Source organism: Danio rerio, chromosome 16 (assembly GCF_052040795.2).
Source record: "Danio rerio strain M-AB ecotype USA chromosome 16, GRCz13ab, whole genome shotgun sequence".
Lineage (NCBI taxonomy): Eukaryota > Metazoa > Chordata > Actinopteri > Cypriniformes > Danionidae > Danio > Danio rerio.
The window spans coordinates 14,253,770-14,280,485 of NC_141036.1; the positions used below are offsets into that span (position 1 = coordinate 14,253,770).

A 26,716-nucleotide genomic window follows, 5' to 3' on the forward strand; every position below is an offset into this window, starting at 1 on the left:
TTGATACATTACGAAGACTTGCTGTCTTAGTCACAGATGTGCCGGCGAGACACACACCAACAATTTATCCTCATTTGAACTCTGATTTTTCACCATATAATGTTGTGTGCATTGCAATATCTTAAGCAAAACTGTGCTATTACTCTGCTAATGAAGCCTTCACACTCTGCTCTTACTGGTGGATGAAGATGAATTAAGACTTAAATTTAGCCATGAAACCTCCCTCACTCAATTGGCCACTGATATCTTTTCATTGTCTAACTCCTGTATCTTTGCAATCCTTATAAATTGTGTTTTTTAATCATAAATGTCATTTTCACCACATGCTGCTTACCATCACAGGGGGCAGTGTTGTGGAAATGACAGAGGTGGAAATGACATTTCAAATTTTAGATAGTAGATTTAACTACCTTAGAGTTAAAATTAACACTCCCTCAGAGTTTATATGTTTATATGAGTTTATATAAAATTTATATGTTAAATTTATGGACAAAACAGCAGCTGTGGATGCCATAATTTTTCTGTAAAAAAATTGTTTTAAGTTTTATAAAACATATTTCATTACTGATACAATTTTCAGTTCACAAAATCATAGCTTAGTGCACACAAGTCATTAGATGCATTAATGTGTTCATGTGTGATTACAATTAACACACAAAATTTTCCCTGCATCAGTAACTACACAGTTACATTTAAAACAAAAGAAGCTGCAGCATCAGGTGCTCTCAGTTCATCTTAGACTTGAACTCAGACACTACTATTCTCCACAATGGTGACACAAAAAACGTTTTGCTGTTTTTTTTTTTCTTTTCTTGATTTTATTGTAAAATACCGGCAGCTGTGGTTTCCATTAATCCAGTAATACTGTTTTTACATTATGTAAATTCAGTTTGCAGAATATTTCTGTTAAAATACATTCCACAGTCTGTATTTTTTATCAAACACATAGCTTTACTGATTAGCTTTGAGTTGATACTACTGTAAGAATTGAAATACTGCAAATATTCTGATGCCTTTGACAATTCAAACCATGAGCTGAAAACAGAGACTGGTAACTTCACAACTCAGCAAGGGGAATGCGGGAAAAACCAGTTCCTGCTGCATTTGCATCTGAGTCTGCTTCATCCCCCTAACTCACACATATGGTCATTTCAATGTTTGAATGTTCTAGAATTAACCAAACTGACTTTAACTATCATGTTTGATATCATTTGAAATGTCTCAGTGCGATTGGTACAATGGTCTCATTCTCTCAGAAATAGACATAATCAGAACAATAAATATATAACTTCAGGCATCTTTTGAACCACTGTGAGGGGTGTGACACTAAGTGTGAATGCCTTTTGTTATACATTCACACCCCCTTCCTTGAGGGAATTCTTGGATTATTTAAGGTAAGGCCTAAGAAAAGCTCAGGGCGATTCTGCCTAACCAGATCAGCCCATAACATGGGGTCTGCCCCATGTTATGTATATTTCAAAGTCAGGAATGCATCTTTTTCATCTTGGATTTATCTTTGATAATTTGATGTTTTGTATTGATCATTTATGAATTGACTGATTGAATTGGCATAATACATTTACCTGACTAATAAATTGTAATGTTTGACCATATTTTGCTTACTCTGTAATTATTAATTCAAGTAGATTACGCTGTATCCTTGTTTCCGCACGTCTTGCGTCAGGTCAGTAGACGGACTAAAATCCAATTGAGATGGAGCATTGGCACACTAATTGTGTTTTAGGGATCCGGCTGACTCTTGGTATTGATTCATGTGTACTTAGGTGGAAAGGGCGATAACTTCCGTCTAGGTCAACAAGGTGTTGCACGACTAACCTAGATTGGGTACCCGACCTTTGTTTGAAGGTAATATTATTCTAAATTAAGTTCATATGGGAAACCATGGGCTTGGTGAAAACCAAAGTTACTATAGAGTCCAGTAGTCGGGTACATTTATATTAATGCCCTAACCTCTAATTAGAAATGATGATTGTCTTAACTCAAAGGTGTACATCTAAGCGGGACTAACTAAAGTATTTTAGAACGAGCGCGCTGGTAGCGGCCATCTAAAGTATTAGTCAATTTACCTCTGTTTAATATTCAAGACTGACCGGAGTGTGACCGTGAGGGACGCCTTCGGCCGAGACGATTTCTCTGAGCGACATGAGCACCCGAATGAACGGATGTAATAGTTACTAGTGAAGACAAACGGTTCAAACATTTATCTAAATTACATATTGATATAATCTTCTTAATGTTTTATAATTGGAGTCAGATAAAACAAGGATAAATATATTAATATTCTAAACCATCTCATACTAAAATTGGAGTCAGATATGAGTTAAGTTTAATATAAATCAACATTGTGCACTGGAAAGACCGAACATGCAGTGAACCTTCATCCACCAGTGGACACCGGCATTGGGCCAACTGGGTGGACCTTACAAAATGGTGACCCATCTCCGTGATCTCCCAACTCAGGCGAGTTACGTCTTTCCAGCACAAAATGGATTTATATCAACCAAGAGGTTTGGATCTTCTATTCTATCTTCAGCTGCTGTGGTAAGTCAATTCTTCTTTGCCTATTAGAAATGTTGAGGGAAAGCTGGACGCACCCTATATAAACACATTGATAGAATGAGTCGGAAATGCTCAAAAATGTTAGACCGGAATGCATTATCCGGTGGGGTTGAGAATTAGACAAAACCACTTTGATTATCAGGGACATGATAGCAGCATTATAGATAAATGCCATCCCTTGCTCTGAAATCTCTTTGTCTGCTAGGCAGCAAGAGTTGAAGCTTAAAATTGGAATAACATCATCCAAATTATATTCTGGGACTCAGTGGAGAGTTATAAATTAGATCCTAAAAGTTTAAATCAAAAACTATCATTGTTTTAAATCTACTGTTTTATAAAAAAGAGAAAAACGGAAAAAAGGAAAACAGGAAAAAATGGTTTAAGATTTAAAAACAATTGTAAACTTTTAAATTGGATTAATAACAACAGTCTGTTTAAGGCATTTGCATGTGAAAAATAAAGGTGAGCAGAACAGAATGATTTGATTGCAAAAAAGACAAATAAGCTCTAATGAAAACTCTGCCTTTACAAATCAGAAATTTGCCATTTAAATTTAATGGGGATAAATTCAAATATGATGCTGATCAACTAAAATATCCACTATACTTTAATTTAATCTCGAAACAGACTAAATATAAAAGATTTTAGCTTTAAATAAGCCCTTAGACCTCCTGATTGCTCAAACCTTTTCATATTCAAATGGCCTGACAGAGAGCAGAGAAATCTCACCTCAGTGATAAAAAGATGCTCAGAATGTGTTTGCTGTAATTGCATAAAACAATTACATTCTTCCATTTGGCCATAAGCCTTTGCTGACCCTTTGTTCTCCATGCAGCCTACAGGCAAACACAGCCCTGATCACAAGATAAAAGCATTAAGCTAAAATGCACTGTTGTTCTAAAACACTCTCCAGAGACCAGATATAATTATATTTAATACATACTATTTTAATATAATATAATTACATTAGGGATAAACAATAATGTACATTATATTATAATCGCCAATCATGGCACTAAAGACTAAAGATGAAACATCTTTCACGTTGAGGAGGTTCGCTTTCTTTATGCTTAATGAAAACACTGACAGAACTACTATAGCATAACTGATTGTAAACCAATAAAATCCTCGCTGAAAAACACCACCTACAATTAAAATTTGATCAGAGAGTTAAGCTCACCAGAAAAAACATAATGAAAGGGGGATGGATATGATAACATTCAGAGTTACCAAAGTTTTTATGGGTCAAAAGATCTAAGAATCTGTGAGTCACACCATAAAATGACAACCGTTAAGCAGAGAACACCAAAAGGGTGAAATGATTTCTGCCAACAGATCTGACTGTTAATGAGAGCAAAAAATGAACTATGGGTATCGGCCCATTAGATTGTGAACTGAAATTAATGAAAAATCATTGATTGATTCAGAAAAATGTCCCCAGCGGAACTTGGAGATAATGCTCAGAATACAGCAGACTGTGTAAACAGGTGTTACACACTCACAATATGCTGAAATCAACAACAGCAGTTCAGATCTGACCAGCAACATCATGTGGCTTCCAGAATTAATATTGCAAGATGATGCATTAACATTAATTCCACATGATTGAATTTGAAACTGATGAAAATTCTAAAAATGGTTCTCTCTGCTTTTGTTCTCCTCTTAGGCGGACCAATAACAAAGAACACTCCAGATCCGGTCCACATCAAACAAATACAAATGAGGGCAACAAAAGGTTAGGCCATAACCTGAGAGGCCAAAAGTCTTCCGTCTTGCATCTCAAAGCAAGAACCCCTGTGGTGCTAACACCTCACCTGCAGTGAGTCCTCTGAAAAAAGTCTTTGATCAGTCATCAGAATAACAATTATCCACAGCTGATCTTATCAATGGATTCAGCACTGTAGGAGGCTTTGTGATTTCACAAAACATCTTACTTCAACTAAGATGTAAATTATTATATGGTAAATTAAACAGAGACATGAAAGATCTCATAGTTAAAATCTTCCCAAATTGCTTAATAGCAATGGGACTAAAACCCTGGTTACCTAGAGGCGATAAAGAACTTTACTGCATTGTTCCTGCAAAGACCAATAGCAACAGACTCTATTGTCACGAATCCTGGTGGCATTTTTAAATTTGTTTTTATACTATACACATGTTAAACCACATGTCCTGTATGAAAATGGAATTAACTATGTTGAAATTCATGCTTTGATCTCCAAAAGTAGAAAACTCTGCTATCCCCTGTATAGCTGCAGTTTGAACTACAAACAGGAGTATATAGTGTGATAATTAAATTAACCATGAAAATGCATTTTTTACAGGATCCAGCTTTGATCATTGCACCTTAAAATGCTCCGTAAAAGATATTATATGGAATCAATTTGAGCCGGAACACACCTCATGTTCACATTCTTATGCTGGCTCCCTGTTAAACAGGACTAAAATTTTGCAACACAATTATAAAAGTTGATTACCATTGTTCGGAGCATTACACTGACACATAGCCACAGGTAAACCCAGGCACATAGATAACACCTTAGTCTTCAAAGACCCAGGAGTCAAATCTCTTTAGTTAAGATCTTTTGTCCATGTTTATACGAACAAAACACATTAGCCTCACACACATAGAACAGAATAATTAATCTGATGACAGACGAGACAACAAACACCCTCTGACACCCTCTGTCAGCTGAAAAGAAATTACACATTTGCATGGCTTTGACAACAAATTGATGGTATAAAACTTCAATAGAGGCAAACTTGCCATAGATACACTGACTGTTGTGGGGATGGTTGACAAACCAGAGGGCCCCTGGTTTTCCAATCTATCACCAATAACAGGTATAAGTGCTAAAGTGATTAAAATTAAACCGAAGTGAGGACACTTCTAATAATCACTAGGACATTTAAATTTGACAAATACCATCAATTGTGTTCAAGCCCCCCCACACACACACAAACACACAAACACACACACACACACACGCACACACACACACACACACACACACACACACACACACACACACACACACACACACAAACACACAAACACACACACACACACACACACACACTAACACACACACACACACACACACACACACACACACACACACACACACACACACACACACACACACACACACACACAAACACACACACCACACAACATACACACACAAACACACACATTATTATAGATATACCTTCATAATTATGGTTAAATAATGTGATTACTATCATGTATGACAAATATCTTCACGTTTTTTCATTTTGAAAATGAATGTCATTTATTTGAATGTATTGTCATGATGATATGTTTTATGATGCATACTGCCTGTTATACTGTTTTAATAAGTTGCACTGACCTTTTGATAGCTTTACCTTGAGTAATTCAAACCAAGAATATTTAATATTCTCCCTATCATTATACACTATCTCAGTGGTGACAAAGACTTATCTGTTTTTGATTGGACCATTTAAACAGATTGAAAGAGACCTGAGACCAGTTGTACAACTCGCACTTGCTGACTTTTATGTTTTGATCATATATTTTATGCTTAACCTCATGACTTTCTCCAATGCAGAATGACACAAGTTCATAACTGTTCAATCGCTGAGCCATCAAGTTGCTGTTTAGGTGTCCGGGAGAAGGCAGTGTATACACACTGTAGACCCCCCACATGCCGATGTCTGCATATCTGGAGATGACCAGATTCATCAGAAGAAGCAGACTATGAGAAGCCCACACGACGTGGACACTTTTGCCAGGGGAAGGACACAGTGGAGACTATGAAGGCCTGTATGGACTGAATGAGCAGTGCATTCGAATCAGGCTCCTCAAAAGAGGTGAAAACGAGCCTGGACCTGTTTAGCTACCTGCTGAACACGACTTACAACTGAAAATGCTACAGAGACTGTCTTGAATTGCCCCTAAATGACCTCAACAAGGATACATAGTGACCCCATGGACACATTTATATCTGACCCACGGGATCAAATGGGGGTTATCTGTAAGAATTGAAATACTGCAAATATTCTGATGCCTTTGACAATTCAAAACATGAGCTGAAAACAGAGACTGGTAACTTCACAACTCAGCAAGGGGAATGCGGGAAAAACCAGTTCCTGCTGCATTTGCATCTGAGTCTGCTTCATCCCCCTAACTCACACATATGGTCATTTCAATGTTTGAATGTTCTAGAATTAACCAAACTGACTTTAACTATCATGTTTGATATCATTTGAAATGTCTCAGTGCGATTGGTACAATGGTCTCATTCTCTCAGAAATAGACATAATCAGAACAATAAATATATAACTTCAGGCATCTTTTGAACCACTGTGAGGGGTGTGACACTAAGTGTGAATGCCTTTTGTTATACATTCACACCCCCTTCCTTGAGGGAATTCTTGGATTATTTAAGGTAAGGCCTAAGAAAAGCTCAGGGCGATTCTGCCTAACCAGATCAGCCCATAACATGGGGTCTGCCCCATGTTATGTATATTTCAAAGTCAGGAATGCATCTTTTTCATCTTGGATTTATCTTTGATAATTTGATGTTTTGTATTGATCATTTATGAATTGACTGATTGAATTGGCATAATACATTTACCTGACTAATAAATTGTAATGTTTGACCATATTTTGCTTACTCTGTAATTATTAATTCAAGTAGATTACGCTGTATCCTTGTTTCCGCACGTCTTGCGTCAGGTCAGTAGACGGACTAAAATCCAATTGAGATGGAGCATTGGCACACTAATTGTGTTTTAGGGATCCGGCTGACTCTTGGTATTGATTCATGTGTACTTAGGTGGAAAGGGCGATAACTTCCGTCTAGGTCAACAAGGTGTTGCACGACTAACCTAGATTGGGTACCCGACCTTTGTTTGAAGGTAATATTATTCTAAATTAAGTTCATATGGGAAACCATGGGCTTGGTGAAAACCAAAGTTACTATAGAGTCCAGTAGTCGGGTACATTTATATTAATGCCCTAACCTCTAATTAGAAATGATGATTGTCTTAACTCAAAGGTGTACATCTAAGCGGGACTAACTAAAGTATTTTAGAACGAGCGCGCTGGTAGCGGCCATCTAAAGTATTAGTCAATTTACCTCTGTTTAATATTCAAGACTGACCGGAGTGTGACCGTGAGGGACGCCTTCGGCCGAGACGATTTCTCTGAGCGACATGAGCACCCGAATGAACGGATGTAATAGTTACTAGTGAAGACAAACGGTTCAAACATTTATCTAAATTACATATTGATATAATCTTCTTAATGTTTTATAATTGGAGTCAGATAAAACAAGGATAAATATATTAATATTCTAAACCATCTCATACTAAAATTGGAGTCAGATATGAGTTAAGTTTAATATAAATCAACATTGTGCACTGGAAAGACCGAACATGCAGTGAACCTTCATCCACCAGTGGACACCGGCATTGGGCCAACTGGGTGGACCTTACACTACCATTTCATGTATACAAAATACTCTTATTTATCTTAATTTTGTTTGATTTTTAAAAACACCTTTGAAGGTACAACGTGTTTGAAAATGACATAGAATAAATGTAATTCCTTATCAAGCAACCCATCACTGGAAAGCATCCATTCACATTCACACACACTCATACACTACTGTCGATTTTAGCATTTCCAATTCACCTGTACCACATGTCTTTGGACTGTGGAGGAAACCAGAGCACCCGGAAGAAACCCACGCGAACACGGGGAGAACATGCAAACTCCACACAGAAATGCCAACTTACTAAGCGACCTTCTTGCTGTGAGGCGAACGTGCCACCCACTTTGCCATTGTGTCGCCCCAAGATAATTCAAATGAAAATAATTTAATCTTGTTGCTTCAAAAGGAATATAAAATGAAGATGCCATAATTAAACAAAGTTACACTAATGATTTTTTTACTGTGTGTGTGTGTGTGTGTGTGTGTGTGTGTGTGTGTGTGTGTGTGTGAAATTTTAATTAACTTATAGCATTAACTTTTTGTAATTATCTTAACTTAACATTGTTACCTAAATGTACCCTAACTCAGTAATGTAGAACCTGTTGACGTAAAAATGTTTTTTTGGTTACACTTTACAATAAGGTTCATTAGTTAATGTTAATTAATGCATTTACTAACATGAACAAACAATGAACAATACATCTACGACTGTATTTGTTCATGTTGGTTAACGTTAGTTAATGAAAATACAGTTGTTCATTGTTAGTTCATGTTAACTCATGGTGCATTAACTAATGTTAACAAGTATGGACTTGGATGTTAATAATGCATTAGTAAATGTTCATATATGATTAATAAATGCTGTACATGTGTTGTTCATGATTAGTTCATGTTAGTAAATGCATTAACTAATGAACCTTATTGTAAAGTGGTATGGTTTTTTTTTTATAATTTTTTAGTGCAGCTGCCATTTTTTCTCCGTAAATTTACAGGGCAAACAGTGTATGCTTTTTAAAATGATGGTAAAATGGATAGTAGATCAAAAGATTTTAAAGGATGTCTCACCTGCAAGCCAACCAATTACTGGTATTACAGTCAGTGCTCCCCCTGCAATTGCTACACCTTGACCCGTGCTTCTTCTGGCCTCATGTTCTCTCAAGACATGTTTTGCCGTTTCTAGATTTTTTTCAGCCTGATCCAAAGCTTCTTTGGAATACTTTAAAGATTCTTCAGCAGATTCTTTCTGAATCTGTAGTTGCTTCATGGCCAAAGCTTTTTCCTTCTGCTGCTGCTTAACATTTTTGTCTTCTTTAATAAGTTTCTCCATTTGTTCATCCAAACATTGTAGTTTCTCCTTGACTATTGCATCGGATTTTGTCAGGCACTGCTCGGCATGCTCAATTTGCTGCCTGATTTGTTCATAATTTGAGCACATACCTGTGGTGGAATCAACTTCTGCTTCCAAGAGTAACTTGCAGATGTTATAGATCGAGACAAATCCCTCATTTAGAGGCCCAATTACCGTCTCCATAGATTGCAATTCCACAACACTGCAAGTAGGTTTGAGAGGGAAACAAATATTTGGACACCATTGAAATATTCATACACATTTCAGAAATACATCTGGGCCCATATTCACAAAACATTTTATCCATTGAGAGTTCTCCTAAATAGCAGAAAATGTTTTGTCTTAAAACCTATTTACAAAGCTGCTGAGACGAGTTTAACCCCTAAGCTTAACCTCCTTGCTAAAAAATGTTATAAGGGGTAAAATACTTTATTTAGACTTTACATTATCATTGGGAATACACACACAAATAAACTGAAGTTTATGTAGATTACATTAAAAAATAGTGACACATTTGACCCACAAAGGTTTGTCATTCAATTATGAAAAACACTATATGGAATATTACATATTGAACTTGGTGATAAAATATTGGAAATATTGAAATTAGATTTTTTTTTGCCTAGTATGTATGTGGTTATGATAGAGGTTTAAAACATGTTAAAATCTGCTGTAAAATTTGTTTGTTCATTTGGTTCCTATAAAGTTATGAGGCCATCTAAAGGGCAGAATTATAAGATATCTTTGTATTTACTTTTTTCCCCCTCAAAAGTCCAGCAAAAACACTGAAATGGGAGATAATTAAAAAACAACAAGTTAATTTGTATTCAATTGAAGGTATGAGAAAGATTATTAAATTACATTTTGTGAAAAATCAAAGAATTTACAGAAATATAAAGTAATAAATATTCTCCAAATAAATTACATAAAATTATAAAGGGAAATTATTTAAAATTTAATTTAATAAGCTTTAAAGGAAAAAAATAGGTAGCTGAGTCGAGAGGAATGGATAAAGGTTAGACTAAGAGTAAGAGCAAGGTTAACTTTGTTGCTATAAATGATGTCATCAGGATTAATAACTATGAGGGGAGACATATCTGATGTCAAGTGTCAAAATACTCTCGCAAACTCTCAAGCCGGCTGTTAGATTGAGCAGTCAGGCGCAGAAGCTCTCCACCGACTGCACTCACCAAAACCACAATGGGAAACGACTGACTGACGACAAAGCTTAATGCTTATTGGATGATACTAGCATATTATACATTTACTAAAAAATACTAAAAAGCTGTAAATAAATAAAGATTTTTTACTTATTGTATTTTTTTTAGAAAACAAATATAGTTTAGGCGAGGCAGTGGCTCAGTAGGTAGTGCTGTCGCCTCACAGCAAGAAGGTCGCTGGTTTGAACCTCGGCTCAGTTGGCGTTTCTGTGTGGAGTTTGCATGTTCTCTCTGCCTTTGCGTGGGTTTCCTCCGGGTGCTCCGGTTTCCCCCACAGACCAAAGACATGTGGTACAGGTGAAATGGGTAGGCTAAATTGTCCATAGTTTATAAGTGTGTGTGTGGATGTTTCCCAGAGATGGGTTGCGGCTGGAAGGGCATCCGCTGCGTAAAAAAAAAAACTAGCTGGATAAGTTCGCGGAATGCTGTGGCGACCCCGGATTAATAAAGGGACTAAGCTGACAAGAAAATGAATAAAGGAATGAAATATAGTTTAGTTGTCTTAAAATATATATTTTTTATCATTTTGAAAAATACCAAAAATTGCCAATATCTAAGGTATATATAAGGCCTTTATAGTTTATCTTTATGAGTGTTATAAAATAAATTAAAAATATATATTTGAACATTGTGGTCAAATGTTTTACAAAATGTTTTCTTTCTAAGGGATAATGCTGCCAGCTACAACCATTTTAGGGACATTTGTGGTATAGTCTTAGTCACTTAGGAGTCTTCTTCACTACTAACATTTCACTGATTTGGTGCTCTACTGCAATACACATTTTAAAATGCTTTTAGAGTAAAAATTTAGGAGTCCTTAAAAATGTTTAAATTCAAGGTTGACAAGCCCATTATTTTTAAGATTTTCTCCTAAATCTGCAAGTTGGGAGCTAAGATGTTTTGTGAATACACCGCCTGATTATTTAGGAATTCTGTTTAGCCTACAGTATCATATTATTAATGCATAATCATTCATTTTAAAAACATTAACAAAAAATTGCATACAGTGTATAAAACCTATAAAAACTTACCCAGATAAGCGCAACATGTTCATCTCGTCTGTCACAGATACACACTAAAAAAATAGAAAATAAGTTTAGTCAATAAACAACATTTTTAAAGATTCAGTCATTGAACTGTATTAAATTGTATTCTATTGATTGTATGATGGAACCAAAATATAGGGCATAAAAGGATACATAAAAGCTTTGTGTGTTGCATAGACATGCAATTTAGACCGCAGCGCCCCCACGCACATGACAATTACAGTAGGCTATTATCTTTTTTGAGGTTTAGGTTTAAACCTCCTTCAAAGAGGATAAAGAGTCAACAGTTTCTGCTAAAAACATAGGCATATATCTGAGAGAACTCCATGCCAAAGATGTGGGCGTATACACTTTCCGGCCACTTTATTAGGTACACCTTACTAGTACCAGGTTGGACCCCTCTTTATATCCCCCACACCATTACACCACCACCACCACCAGCCTAAACCATTGATTCAAGGCAGGATGGAACCATGCTTATATGTTGTTGACACCAAATTCTGACCCTACCATCTGAATGTTGCAGCAGAACTTATCAGACCAGGCAACGTTTTTCCAATCTTCTATTTTCCAATTTTAGTGAGCCAGTGTGAATTGAAGCCTCAGTTGCTTGACCTTAGCTGACAGGAGTGGCACCCTGTGTGGTCTTTTGCTGCTGTAGCCCATCCACCTCAAAGTTTGACGTGTTGTGCATTCAGATATGCACTTCTGCATACCTCAGTTGTAACGAGTGGTTATTTGAATTACCGTTTTCTATCAGCTGGAACCAGTCTGGCCTTTCTCCTCTATTTTTGGCATCAACAAGGCATTTGGGCTCACAGAACTGCCAGTCACTGGATATTTTTTTTTCTGACCACTCTCTGTAAAGTCTAGAGATTGTTTAATGTGAAAAGTTTTTGAAATACTCAGACCAGCCTGTCTGGCACCAACAACCATGCCATGTTCAAAGTCCCTTAAATAACCTTTCTTTTCCATTCTGATGTTCAGTTTGAACTGCATCAAGATTGTACTGACCATGTCTACATGCCTAAATGCATTGAGTGGCTGCCATATGATTGGCTAATAAGAAATTTGATCTAACGAGTAGTTGGACAGGTGTACCTAATAAAGTGGTCAGTAAGTGTATATCATCAGTATGTAAATCCCTGCTCACGCTGTGAGATTTCAGCCACGATTTTGTCATCTGAGACAAATTTGGGAAATCTTAAAACATTCCTGAAATCCTAGGCTAAAATCTGTGATCTTTGATCGTTGGTTTGACATGTGCACAGACAGCCACTTAGTGCCCATTGTGATCAGATTTTCTTTCAGATAAAGTTCTGGCAGTGTCAGAAGATTTCAGACACTTTCCTGCCGTTTGACAACAGCTGCGTTGAGCATCAATCTAAGAACCAATAGGAGCACTGTGATTACGCGATTTATGCGACAATTCAAATGATCGCAGGGAAATGTCAAAACGGTTGTTTTCATCCTGGTTTTATTATTGAGACACGCTGTGTGCAAGAATGCCGTTACAGATTGTTTAAGTTTGCTGGGAATAATCAATTCAGAACGCTGGATAGTGAAAGTGCCATGGGTGGATGACATCATCATAGTGATCACCGCAATATGCATGCCAGTTAGTTGCCATTGTTCGGGATTGTTTCATTGTGGATGGCGGGAAGATGGCGCTCTGAACAGTTGTCTTTCCCAAGCTCTGCAACAAATTATTTCTTTAAGATAAGTGACGCTTATCAAGACCTCTTTTGAAACTGATATCTGTAATTTAATAACGGAAGAAACATGTCGAAATCTCAAAAGAAAAGGAAAGATCTATTAGATCTCACGGTTAGCAGTTCGGCTACACCTGCTGTTATGAAGCCCAACCCTGAAGTCATGATAACTTCTGAAGGGAGCAATTTACTGATGGATGTTTGTCATGATTATGACACCCATGTATCTCCGCCATTACCCTCTGTGGATGACTTTCCTTCTTTACCTGTGACTCCAAGTAAGCCACCATCCATCAAACGTGGTAAATCTGACATATTTGGTGAGGAAATTATATCTACTCTCTCTGAACTGATTAATGCCAGGGCAGACGGTATGGAGAAACTGATAAACAACAACGCTATGCGAATTGAAGGTCTTAAAAAGACGGTTGATTTCGTTTGTTCAGAGGTAAAAGACTTGAAAGTAAAGATATCTAATGCCGAGAAATGCATTGATGAGGAAAAGAATCATCGCAACAGGTTGGAGAACCGAATTCAGGAGCTGGAAGGGTCACCAATCTCGGTCCTGGAGGGCCGGTGTCCTGCAGATTTTAGCTCCAACCCAAATCAAACACACCTGAACAAGCTAATCAAGGTCTTACTAGGTATACTTGAAACACACAGGTAGGTGTGTTAAGGCAAGCTGGAGCTAAACCCTGCAGGGACACCGGCCCTCCAAGACCGAGATTGGTGACCCCTGCCATAGAAGGTGGAATCTGAAGTTGTACGGATTTCCGGAGAAACAATACAATGTGAACGGGATGATGTGATTCGAATTTGTCAGGAAGTGCTACCTGATGGAAAAAACAAGCTGCCAGATTTAATCGATACCGTTCATCGCATAGGAAAACTGCACACTGATAAACCCAGGCCTGTTATTCTTCAGTTTACCAGCAGAGTGCATCGTGACGCAATTTGAAGGGCAGCTAGAAACAACGCATACCTCCGTGACAACAAGCTACGCTTTGCAGAAGACTTATGTGAAGAAGACAGGGAGCGAAGGAAAAAGCTGTGGCCTTTAATCAAAAGTGAGAGAAATGCCTGGAAAAAAGCTTACTACGTAGGAGCTCGTGCTTTTGTTGAGGGCAAGGAAAACACACCCCCCATTTAATGGGTTCTGAATTGTTGTTCTGTGGCTATTTGAATACTTTGGCTCATCATGAGCAACTTTAGCCATTTATGCACATCACTGTTGATCTTGTTCTTAAGATGTTCTATGATAAGTCGACTCACTTATACTGACATTTGTTTTAATTGCAAAGTTTGGACGTTCCCTACACTGATCTTATATATATTTGAGCAGTTTTTAGTGCGTCTGTCTGCTTTTTGCCAGCTAACTTATACAATATACAATAATTATGTGCAAATTAAATATAAATATGTTAATATATAATGATGTTTGTTTTCAAGATAGCATTAAAACGTATAAAAAATGTATAACAAAAATAACAAATGTCTCCGGAGGTAAAGTTTAGGTTGTTTATTAATATATTCATGTCGTTTAGTTTTGTAAAATCCTTTTTTAATTTGTTTTACATTTGAGTCTTATTGTGTTTTAATTTTTTACATGTTTAACGTAGCCTACGACATATCAGTGATGACCAACTCATAGATCACTATCGCCTATTAGATCTGATACTTTTGCTGTAAAATATTAGAAAAATAGAAAAATAACATTAACCATTATTGTGTTGTTTTTAAAGCACCTTTCTTCTTTATTTTACGTTTAAAACATAATATTAGGATTCTTTGACAAATAAAAAAACATAGCATATTTTATTTTTCATTTGTTTCCTTTCTTTTTTGAAAGAAAATGTATATTTTTGTTCAGCAATAATGTTACATTGATAGTATTTATATTTTGAATAATAATTTGCCAGGATTCAATCAATCAATCCTGTAAAATATCATAGAAAAACATTTAACAGCACAACTTGACAATACACTGAAGGATCATGCGACATAATAGTGTCAAAAAATTTAACTTTGCATCATATAAATAAATAAGTATATTAAAATAGAAAAGCATTATTTTAAATTGTAATATTATTTCCCAATATTACCCAAACCCTGAACCATTCATAATAATAACAAAAACAGTGATTTTTAATCCTAAAACGTTGAATAGCCTAATGTTATTTGAAATAATTAAAAATAATTAAAATTTGCTTTAAATGTTACATCTAAACTAAAAACTAAAATCGCCAGTAGGTGGCAGAATGTCACTATTACAGTTTTTCTTAATTGTTTACACACAATTACTTGTACTTCAGACACAATGACTACAATATGTAACTGATGCACCAACCCCCTGAACCAATGCAGCTAAACTACAAGCACAATTCCTGCTTTACACCCAAATTGCAGGTTTAAAACACACTATTTTAAAACACTACACACAATTCTCTGCATTTTGCATGCAGAAAATCTCTTGTTTTCACAAGGAACACACTGTCATTCACAATTGTAAAGTCAGTTGTCCTACTTTGCATACTAACTCATCACATGAGTAAACACCTGTCACACAGAATTGCAATTTAGGAATCAGAGCTCATCTGGTTTATAACTGGTACACTGTCCACCCATGTTTTTTAGTTGTTTATCTCCTTCCATATTCTCCATTCCTTAATCATATTGAAGATTTTTTTCCTGCTTGGGTATGGAAAGTGTATGCCGAAATCCACACTTTATTTTTTCATTTTTTACTAACAGTATTCTGTAAATCCTTCTGTTAATGGCAAATGAAGACCACATTATGTGCACCTTTGTGTTGGTTGGGATGAACACTCTGTAAACTGAAAATACAGTAAAATATATTTGGTATTTATGTGTTTTGTATAAAAACAATATTCTGAAATATTTTACAATGCATTTCTGTGGGCCTATGTACTGTCTGTGGTAACTGTAACACTAAACGAAAAAGGCTGACAGTAAGTCATTATGATGAATGGAGAAGAAGTGGTCATAGTGTTTTACATTAAGCACATCAGTGTTCAACTGCTTCTTACTGAATCAAATCAAAAGTTTAAAGATGTTTTGATGTTTCATGGTAACGTTAAGCAAATATTGGCTAAAAGTGCTCTGTGGTTTCAGGATTGACAGACTACCCAGGTTACCCTGTTACAAAAAAAGAGGATACAAGATATCTACATTTCTGAAGTGAGCTGATCACAAAGATGCAGGAAACACAGGTAACTGTAAGCAGAGGATTAATTAATATGAATTTCAATTGCATATCATTATACACATTAACTGTTACATGTCTATATCATTCATGCTTAGGTATCAAGGTAATAATATACAGTGTCTTGTAGTACATGAGCTGGCTAATACAGACTAGTAAATGTTAAGTTGTGGAACACTTACAGATTAGTTCACTAAATCCTACGCTTGAGACTGGCCGCATATAAACTGCATATGCGGCCGGTAACAGACACTGTATATTATCACCTTGACACTTAAGCTTTCTATAAAAGTATTTTGTGTAACTGAACTGAGTTTAACTAAAGCTACACCAGCTATCCCACTGTGTGTGTGTGTGTGTGTGTGTGTGTGTGTGTGTATATATATATATATATATATATATATATATATATATATATATATATATATATATATATATATATATATATATATATATGTGAAAATATGTATATAATTAATAGTTTCATATGGTCCTTCAGAAAAAAAAATATTCCAATGCACGAATTCCCTGCTCAAGCTGGAAATTTTAAATATAAAACATTTAAAGAAACTTAATATTTTTCTGTATTCTTGATGTATAAAAAAAGTAATTTTTCAAAAGCTTAGTATTTATTTGAAACAAAAAATATTGGCTCTTTGATGATTGATGACAATCAGACATGTTGCACAAAAAGAATGTGCATTCGATTATTGTTTTATCTGAGTATTCTCACTGAGCGTCGTCCAACCATATTCCAACGTGTCGTTTAAGTTTTCAAATAAGTCTGAAAGACTTGATTAGCTGAATCAGGTGCATTTAATTAGAAAGTTAAATCTATAATGCATCTCCAGTAAATAGATATCCAGATGCATTAAATATCATGTAACCCTTAAAGCATTATTAAGCAACAGAATATCTTTTTTATTTGTTGCATGTATATAGGCTATACATTTTCATAATGTCATATGCTCACAAAAGTCTGTCCTTTATGTTTGCTCACTTGAATTGATTTGACAGTACCCCGTCTGCTAGATGAAATAGTTTTTATAGACATTTTACTGCATTATTAAAGAAATTAATGTTCAAATCACTACGAAGATTTAAGTGAATTGCACATTTTCCCAATTAAATTTTTTTTAATAATTATATAAATAAATAATTATTTCTTAATATAGCCCTACATATAATAGTTGTTTGCTGAAAAACATTTTTGTAGCAAAAATAAAATAATACTATAATAAATGTGGTGTACAGTATATGACACTTAAGTTGTCGAAACCTCGCTCAATTTGCATATAATGTGGTATTTGAAGATCGGATATCTGTTTGATACACAATTACACTAACACATTGATACTAAAAGCTAAAAAACTTAATGATTTCACAGAGAATTTAACTTCCATAACACATACTTGCACTTCAGTTATAGGTCATGAAACAGTTTTTTGTCTGAGGTAATATTAACTGCTGCAATACTAATCTTTCTCCTTTTGGTTTCTTGTTTTATTTTAGGGTTGCTACTCCAAGGTTTAGATTTGACTACTGCAGTCCTGGTGTGGGTCCAGCCTCACTTGTGAAGATTAAAGATGATGACAACATTTAAGAACACCTTTAGATGATGGCCACACACTTTTTATTCCACCTGTATATCCCTTTTCATGTGTAAGCATCATTCCACAAGATACAACAAAATTTAACAACAGGTTATTTAATTTAATGACAAAATCAGTTTTTTTTGTGTTGTGCATCAGTTTTCTTGAAAAATGAACTGGGTATCTCTGAGAAAGTATTGTCATTTTATTTTATTCACATGTTATTAGTACAGAGGAGATATTACAAATTGTTGAATACCGTTTATAAGATTTGTTTTTAACAGAGCATATGACTACAGACTTTAATAAGATTTTATCAGAAAATTATTTTTAATTTGTATGATTTCATTTACTCCTGTAAATATTGTTTGCCTGGTATTTTTTTTGTGTTTATGCACTCTTTTATTTATTATAACTCTATTGTAATTTATTTTAAGAAAGTCTTAGAATTTGACATAACTGTGTTCAGCTAGATACTGAACACATGACTGGTGTTATCTTATATGTTAATATTATAATCTTGGAAAACATGCGTTTTCTTTAACATTATTTAAGAAAGTACCAGCATTGTAGAATGTGGTTGCACAAGGTATTTGTGTTTTTACTATAGTAAAACTGTATCCACCATGAGTGTTTTGAAGTACTTGTAAATATTACTATGGTTTTAATGTAAATGCTGTAATGGATTTTGTATGTAAAATCTTTATTGCAACAGTAATAACTCAGCCATGGTTATTGTGAAACTGGTTTACTTTGTTTTAAATGTTGTAAAGCATGGTTATGTTTGTGAAAATACTAATAAATCTTCAACTGTTATTGAGAGTGGCGCATCATTTTTGTTATAAACCAGCAGCTGGTGGACAGCTGGTGGTCCATAAGTATGTATGAGCAAAACGCAGGTGAACCGCGCCCCCGCGGAGTGGCCGGTATTTCCGGTTTCGTCGCCCCCACACCGGACAGCATTTCCGATCTTATTTGGCGACACATGGCAAGCATTGTTATCACACGTTTGATGGGGCGACGTTAGTGTCAGACGTCTTTGAGGCGGCGTGCTTATCACACGTTTGTTGAGGCGACGTCAGTGTAAGATGTGTGTATGAGGCGACGTGCTTATCACACGTTTGTTGAGGCGACGTAACCTTCTCAGACGTAAAAGTACACGACTGTCTCCTTCGTTCCGTGGCACTATCCACTCGCCATACACGTTGCAGCGTCATGTTATTGACCCATTCCGCACGCCATACGTTTGAAGCCCAAGTACACCCGCCTGCAGCCCGCAGATCGGGGCGGGGCTGAATACGGGGCGGGGCGGCCCATTCAGTCCCGCCCATAAGTGGGCGAGACTGAATATGTCGCTCCGCCTACAAGTCTTTAATTGGTTCACGGAAACATATTGACGTTGATGTAATGTATGCTTTCGATTCCGGTTTTCATCTCTGCATGGTAAGTACACGTCTTCTGTCATGTAAATGGTTAAATTATAGTGCAGTACACCTCACGAGCTATGTATTATGTATAATTTTTTTTTTTTTGTGTTAGGGTTGGCGTTTTCCAAGTTGATCGTCTTGCTCATTCACTTAAAAGAATAATGTACAGTTTAAAGAGTTTTGAGCAACACATTAAATCACGAAGTTTATTGATATCAAAGATAACAAAATATATTTTTCTTTGTGGCATGTTCTCTAATTTATATACTCTGGTAGTGTTAATGCTAAATATGTACAATATAAAACTTGATTCTTAACTTACTGATCTATACTACATTCTGTTTGCAGATCATTGGCATTGATATATATTCATCACTATGATTCTTGTGGAGCATATTCTCTGTTTTATTTTATTTTACCCCAGTTCTTTCTCTCTTTTTTTTTAATAGATTTTTGCTTTTAATTTTTTTTTTTTATATTTATTTACACTTCATGTTCTCTTTTTTTTTGTTTAATTTATAACCCATGCATGAAACTTATGCAAAGGGGAATGTGAGGAGGGGGCATGCCTTGTACAAACATATTTAATTCTTTGAGTTTAACTTTAATATACTGTATGTTGAGCGACATCTTGATGATTGTTGGTTATTTTGTACAGATGCCGCCTGAGATCCTGCACTGTATCCTACTGAGAGTTGTCACACAGGATGGTGATGGGACATTTCTGCAACTCTCACTGACATCCAGGACCTGCTGAGCCATTGTCATTCATTCATTCATTTTCTTGTCGGCTTTGTCCCTTTATTAATCCGGGGTCGCCACAGCGGAATGAACCGCCAACTTATCCAGCAAGTTTTTACGCAGCCGATGCCCTTCCAGCTGCAACCCATCTCTGGGAAACATCCACACACACATTCACTCATACACTACGGACAATTTAGCCTCCCCAATTCACCTGTACTGCATGTCTTTGGACTGTGGGGGAAACCAGAGCACCTGGAGGAAACCCACGCGAAGGCAGGGAGAACATGCAAACTCCACACAGAAACGCCAACTGAGCCGTGGTTCGAATCAGCGACCCAGCGACCTTCTTGCTGTGAGGTGACAGCACTACGTACTGCGCCACTGCCTCATCTTCATCCTGTCATCCAAAATTCAAGAAGCAGGCTGTGTGTGTGTGTGTGTGTGTGTGTGTGTGTATACACATGATAAAGAATATGCCAAGCACTATTTTTACAGTACTCTATTAGTTTTAAAACTTTGAATTATGGTTGTGTATTGCTTTTTTTTTTTTAGGTGTCATCAGTTAGAGTGCCATATACTTTGACAAAGTGCTTTGTCTGTTGGGTATGGCGAGAGGGGGGTCCTGCAAGCATTCAGTTGAACAAATGACCTCCCAATATATTGCTCAGCAGATTGTTACTTCTGTAGTGGAATTTCCCTGTAAAAAATATATAATTGTTTCGATGTTTATTAAAGGTAATAATAATCACAAACTGCTGTATCTTAAATTATTATTATTATTTTCTATAAATTGTCAGTCTTCCTTTTGCACATGTGTGCATGTGCATACACAGATGTTCTGTAGGTGAGACATCTGACATCTAAAAAAACACAGATCTGCCAGATTTTTACTTGAACCGAGAAAAAGGGACTTTCAACTAAGTGTATTGCTTTGTGTTGGTGTTTTTAGTGAAGATGAAGTTGGTATGTATTTATCAGCATTTGTCAAATAAAAAATTCAGAAGTTTACACGAGTGCTGCACTTATTATTGTCAAATTTATTTTCATTAGTTTGTGTCCTGATAGATAAGTAATAAATAAAACTGGCCGTTTGTGCCACCCTACTAATATAATATTAAGTGTATTTAATATTCTAATTAAATGAAATAAAATAACAATGTTGTATGTGACTCTTAATAACCAAACAAAATCATTATAAAAATATTTTTAAAGATCTACAGTGCAAAAATGGATCCAGAAGGGTTGTTAGAAAGTGGTATTAAAGTATTTACCTTGTATTTAAAAAATATTACAAAAATAAAACCAAGAAGACTGCATTTTATTATAGATATATTAGATTATAAAATTAATTGTAACTTATTAATTAAAATGTAGAACAGATATTAAAACCACCCAATAGGTGGCAGCAGAGCACTGTCTTCCTTCAAATGGAGAAACTGAACAAAACTTTAATGGATTAGTAAATAATAAATAATAAAAATTGATTGCATCCATAGATGACACATCATGTAATATGAAAAAAAAAATACTCATACTGGAACATTTACATATGACAGATAATATACATTTATATTCATAGCAGCATCAAAGTAAAAATAAATCCATTATATGATGAAATAATCTGATTTAATAAGTAAAAAGGTTACAAACATATACTTACCTTAATAAATAATAGCTTATCCCTGCTCTTAATAAAACTTAAAGCAGTGCAGTATTGAAAGAGAAACAATTGGACACATGCCCAATATTTTGAATAGCCTTAAATCAAAGTATAATTTTAATATTTTCAATTGTAAATTTTCCAGCGAACTCTCCCATTCAAAGGTAAAAAATTAAACTGAACTAAAAACACTGCATTATTTATTTATTTTTTCAGATTCCACCTTTATTTTTGTAAATATGCAATATGCATTTGCATTTTGAAGCAAAATAATAAACCATTAAAATATCAAAATTAAAATCACAGCATTTTTTTAAGTGACACCATTGTGAAAAGAGTCTTTTGAGTCTTTTGTAATATTTTTTAGCAGGAGAAATACCATTATGAAATTTACATAACTGTTAACATAATTAACATATAAAACACTCAGCAAGAATGTCCACTTTTGTGTATTTTTGTGTTTATTAACAAAAAAAAAACAATATTTAAGAAGTAAAGGCATTTCCTGTTTACTGACATCACGTAGTGGGCGTTCACGCTATTACGTTTCCACTAACCAATGAAATTACAGGTGGGCGTGGCTGAATGTGCAGCCCCGCCCCACATTCATCCCCGCCCAGATCTGCAGGCTGCAGACAGGGGCTTCTCGTTTGAGGTGCGCCTCGCCTTGACTGCATTGTAAACGAGAGCAGGCATGTGCAGTAAGAGGAGGGCTCAAAAATTACATCAGAAGTCGGACACTTGCCGAATCTCGGAGGCTGTTTCTCAATATGCGTTCTTCAGCGGTCTTGCGTCCTCGTGTTCTCGTGCAACTTCATCATCAGCTGCCTAAGTTCAGTTCCAATACTCAAGACCGAAAGTACGGAGGACGCGTGAAACTTCCCGGATGTGTTCTTGATATCGAGGACGCACTGATGCAGACTTCAGCAGCGAGCTCGCTCTGGAAGTCCCAGAAGTCATTGCGACTGGAGGTGGGAAGCGCAGCATTTTATCTAGATTTATTATTAAAGTTCAGAGATATCACTTATTTACCTCAGGAGTTTCCCTAAATGAAACGGTGAAAGTAAACATTAACATGAATATTTTAATAAAGGAATAAACACATTAAGGGTGTTTGTTTGATGAAATTCGTATTAAAATTTGTTTTATTTCTATTGTGTTGAGTATATTTATAATGTTTTTATGCAAAGTATATATTTTGAAGAGGGGGGAAACAATAAATCGTTGTATGAAGGCTGTAATGTTTAAATAATTTACAATTTAAAACGCGTGAAGGTCACATGACCATCAGGAAGAACGCAGCATCCCATTTCTCAAAGGACGCGTTCTCTGCCCTCGCGGTCTCCTGAGTTCGTTCTTCCGAGGACACCTGGCAAGATCGCACTCTACAAGAATGCAAGTCCATTCTTTGCGTTCTTGGAATTGAGAAACAGCCGTTTAGCCACCTGGAAACGTCACCAGTGGCGGAGATCTCGTTCGCGTTTTTTATCGCAGACGAATGACCTCATGAAAAAATGCTATGGTGATTTATAGTAAATATTATTGCATTTTTAAACATGTTTTTTCAGTATTGGGTTATGTTTATAGTTGTTGTGATACCAGAGCAACTATAAAATTTAAATAGGCTATTTTATAACATGGTTCAAAAGCACTACAGTATACATTACTATAGTATTTTTAATGTGGGAGTGGATGCAATAGAAATATCTCTGTTTTTACAAAAAGATGGTCAGAATTACAGAAGATGAACAGCTCATTAACTAAAAGGGTGTATTTAAAATAAAATTCTATATATTCAACAAGCGTTAAAAGAATAACAAAATAAACAGCTTATACAGCAAGAAAACTTTCAAGAAACCTAATTTGGCTACATTATAAATGAAGTAGCCATAACAAGATGCTTTTGAGTGACAAGTGTTTGTTTGACAAATAAAGTCTTAGGGGGTTAATTATATTGACAAGCTTATTAGGTCTATATAAACTGCTTTTACTCTAGCTTTTATTCAAGACGGACAGCTGGACACTTCGGGACTCAGAGTTGCTGCAGTCATGATGACCGATCACATGGTGTCATCATAATTTTTTTGTTATTTTTATTTATAACAACAAAACATTTACAAATAAAACAGAATACAGTCTCTACAAACTACAGTTCCTTTTTAAACAATAAGGGAGAATTATGAATAAAATATATAACAAATGCATGAGAGAAATAAGAGGAAATGAGAGGTTAATATAAACATAAAAACGAACAGGTCTATTAAATACAAAGCAATAAGCATAAATTCTAGGAGTTAAACATCAACCTTTAGACTAATACTTCTTGTTTGAATATGCTAAAGAGTTTACATATGCTATATGTACATTTATAGATATAAAAATTTCCAATGTAAAAAGCAAAAAAAGGTGTTTTGATTAGGTCTTAATAAATGAGATTATTTTGGATAATGAAAGCATTTTCAAAAAAGCATTTAAATCCAAAAAGATTGTGTTGAAAAGAACAAAAGGTAAAATAAGTGAGCTATGTAGAAGTTTCCCAGAAAGAGCAGGTAGCCTTTAAACTGCTAGACAGGAAATAAAATATTTATTTATATTATAATAATAAAACTATTTTATAATTATTTAATAAAATAGTTCTTTAACTTAATTTGTTAAGAGAGGTAGGGTGGCAGGATCAATGATGATGATTATTTTATTTCAAGTCTGTAAGACTTATTTGAGTTCATATTTAGGTTATTTACTAAAATATACACTAAAATATATAATTTAAATCGTTCATGGAGATGAATGCAGTAAATAGTCTGTATAAAAAAGTTAAAAATAAACCTGTGCAAACAAGCTAACCTTTATAACCAGATTATTTAACAAAAGATGTTTACTGCAGTAAGATATTTGTAGTCTTTTAATAAGCAAGATGTGTACAGGATAGAGAGGGTGTGAAAAGTGAATTGTTTGTTTTGAAACTTTTGAATCGGAATTTGTCCAATTATAAACCCGAAGTACACGTGTTTGTTGTCATGTGGTGAACTCGGCCAATCGTGTAATATCGGTGTCGTCATCAAAGCTTCTGCAGTCGCTCTTCAGAAGCTGCACGGGACGGGGCCAAAATGGCGTCATGGGATAGTCATGTGTTTTTCGTTCTGGCGGTAGTGGTAGTAATGTAATTAATCAGTTAGCATTATTCTTTGTTTTTTGTTTGTTTTCGGTATCTGCTTAATATAGTTTTGTGCATTGTTGCACCGATTTTCTCTTAAATGGGAAGGGGAAGACGTGATTTAGCTAAAGTAATGGATGTCGAAGTTGGCGCAGAGGTTGAAGTCGGCCTGAGCAACAGGTTCGAGGCACTTGCTGATCACCCTGCTACCTTTGATCATGAGAAACTCGGTTTGGAGACACCCCTTCCTGCGAGTCCAGCAAAAAGTCCTCCATCTAAAAAACCCAAGAAGAAGCCTGAAACTAGTGGGGAGTTCACCGACATTTTGAATGCCATCTATACATTGTCTGTTAAACAGGATGCTACTTTACAAAAATTGACCGCTATTGAGACTTCGGCTGATGCTACAACGAAAGCCGTAGACAACCTGTCGTTGGAAGTGCATAAGCTTGTTTCTGATGTTAAGGAACACTCAGAAAAGATTTGCAAAATTGAAAAGGAAAGCTTTATTTTTGTATTGTAAGCGTACTAATGCAGATTTAATTTTTGTCCAAGAAAGTCATTCTGTTGAGTCAGATAAAAATTTTGGCAAACGCAGTGGGGAAATGTGATTTATATGAGTCATGGTTCTAACCGTTCAGCTGGTACTTTAATTTTGACTCACAAATTTGGAGGTGACATTTTAGAATCTTTAATATCTGATGAGGGTAGATGGATCGTCTTAGTTTGTAAAATCGAAAATGTGATTTTCATTTTGTGTAATGTTTATGGACACAACACAAGAAGCGCCAATGTATTTATGTTCAAACAATTGGGTACCATACTTATTAATATTCAGAGGCGTTATATTAATGCTTATGGTATTATAGCTGGTGATTTTAATGAAACTCCAGATGACTTACAAGACAGATTTCCTTCTAGAACAACAACGAACCCTGATAATATTATTTTATGGTTATGCGAAAATATTTCAGTTGTTGATGTATGGCGTTTTTTCAATAATGACAGGAGTGGCTTTACTTGGTCCAACAAATCTGGATCACTTAAGGCCAGAATTGATCTCTTTTTAGTTTCCCATGCTATTTTAAAAAATGTTTTTTCTGTTAATCATCGCTTTTCTCCATTTACTGATCACATGTTAATTTATCTGGACCTTAAACAAAATAGGATGCCAAACAATAAAAGAGGCTACTGGAAATTTAATAATCGCTTATTGGAAGACACCCCATTCAATAATTATGTATCTCAGCTGGCTAAGCGTACTTTAAGTAATATGGAAAAAGATCCTTGCTCTAGCTGTGAGCTTTTCAAATTTAAAGTTAGAGACTTTGCCATAAACAGGATCAAACAAATAAAAAAAGAAAAAAATCATGAAGAATTTCAAATTATTCATAGATTAGGTGTGTTAAAGCAGAAAAATAATCTTAGTAAAGAAGATGAGATAGAATATAGCATTTGTGAAATGAAAATTGAAAATATGTATTCAGAAATTGTTAAAGGTGCATTCATACGCTCTAGAGCAAAATG

At 35.4% G+C, this 26,716-nt stretch overlaps 1 protein-coding gene across 3 annotated transcripts in view; it reads right to left on the minus strand.

Annotated features, from left to right (window-relative positions):
• LOC147840198 (uncharacterized) overlaps positions 1-26,716 on the minus strand; it is a 42,382-nt gene that overhangs the window by 4,814 nt on the left and 10,852 nt on the right. For 2 of the 3 annotated variants that reach the window (XM_087286802.1, XM_087286801.1), the window contains exons 2-3: positions 11,663-11,706; positions 9,129-9,613 (exon numbers count right to left, since the gene is read on the minus strand). In XM_087286802.1, coding sequence (XP_087142928.1) covers positions 9,129-9,613; positions 11,663-11,706 — 529 coding nt within the window. Of the gene's footprint in view, positions 1-9,128; positions 9,614-11,662; positions 11,785-26,716 lie in introns of all 3 variants that reach the window. The other variant, XM_087286803.1, reaches the window with a different exon arrangement.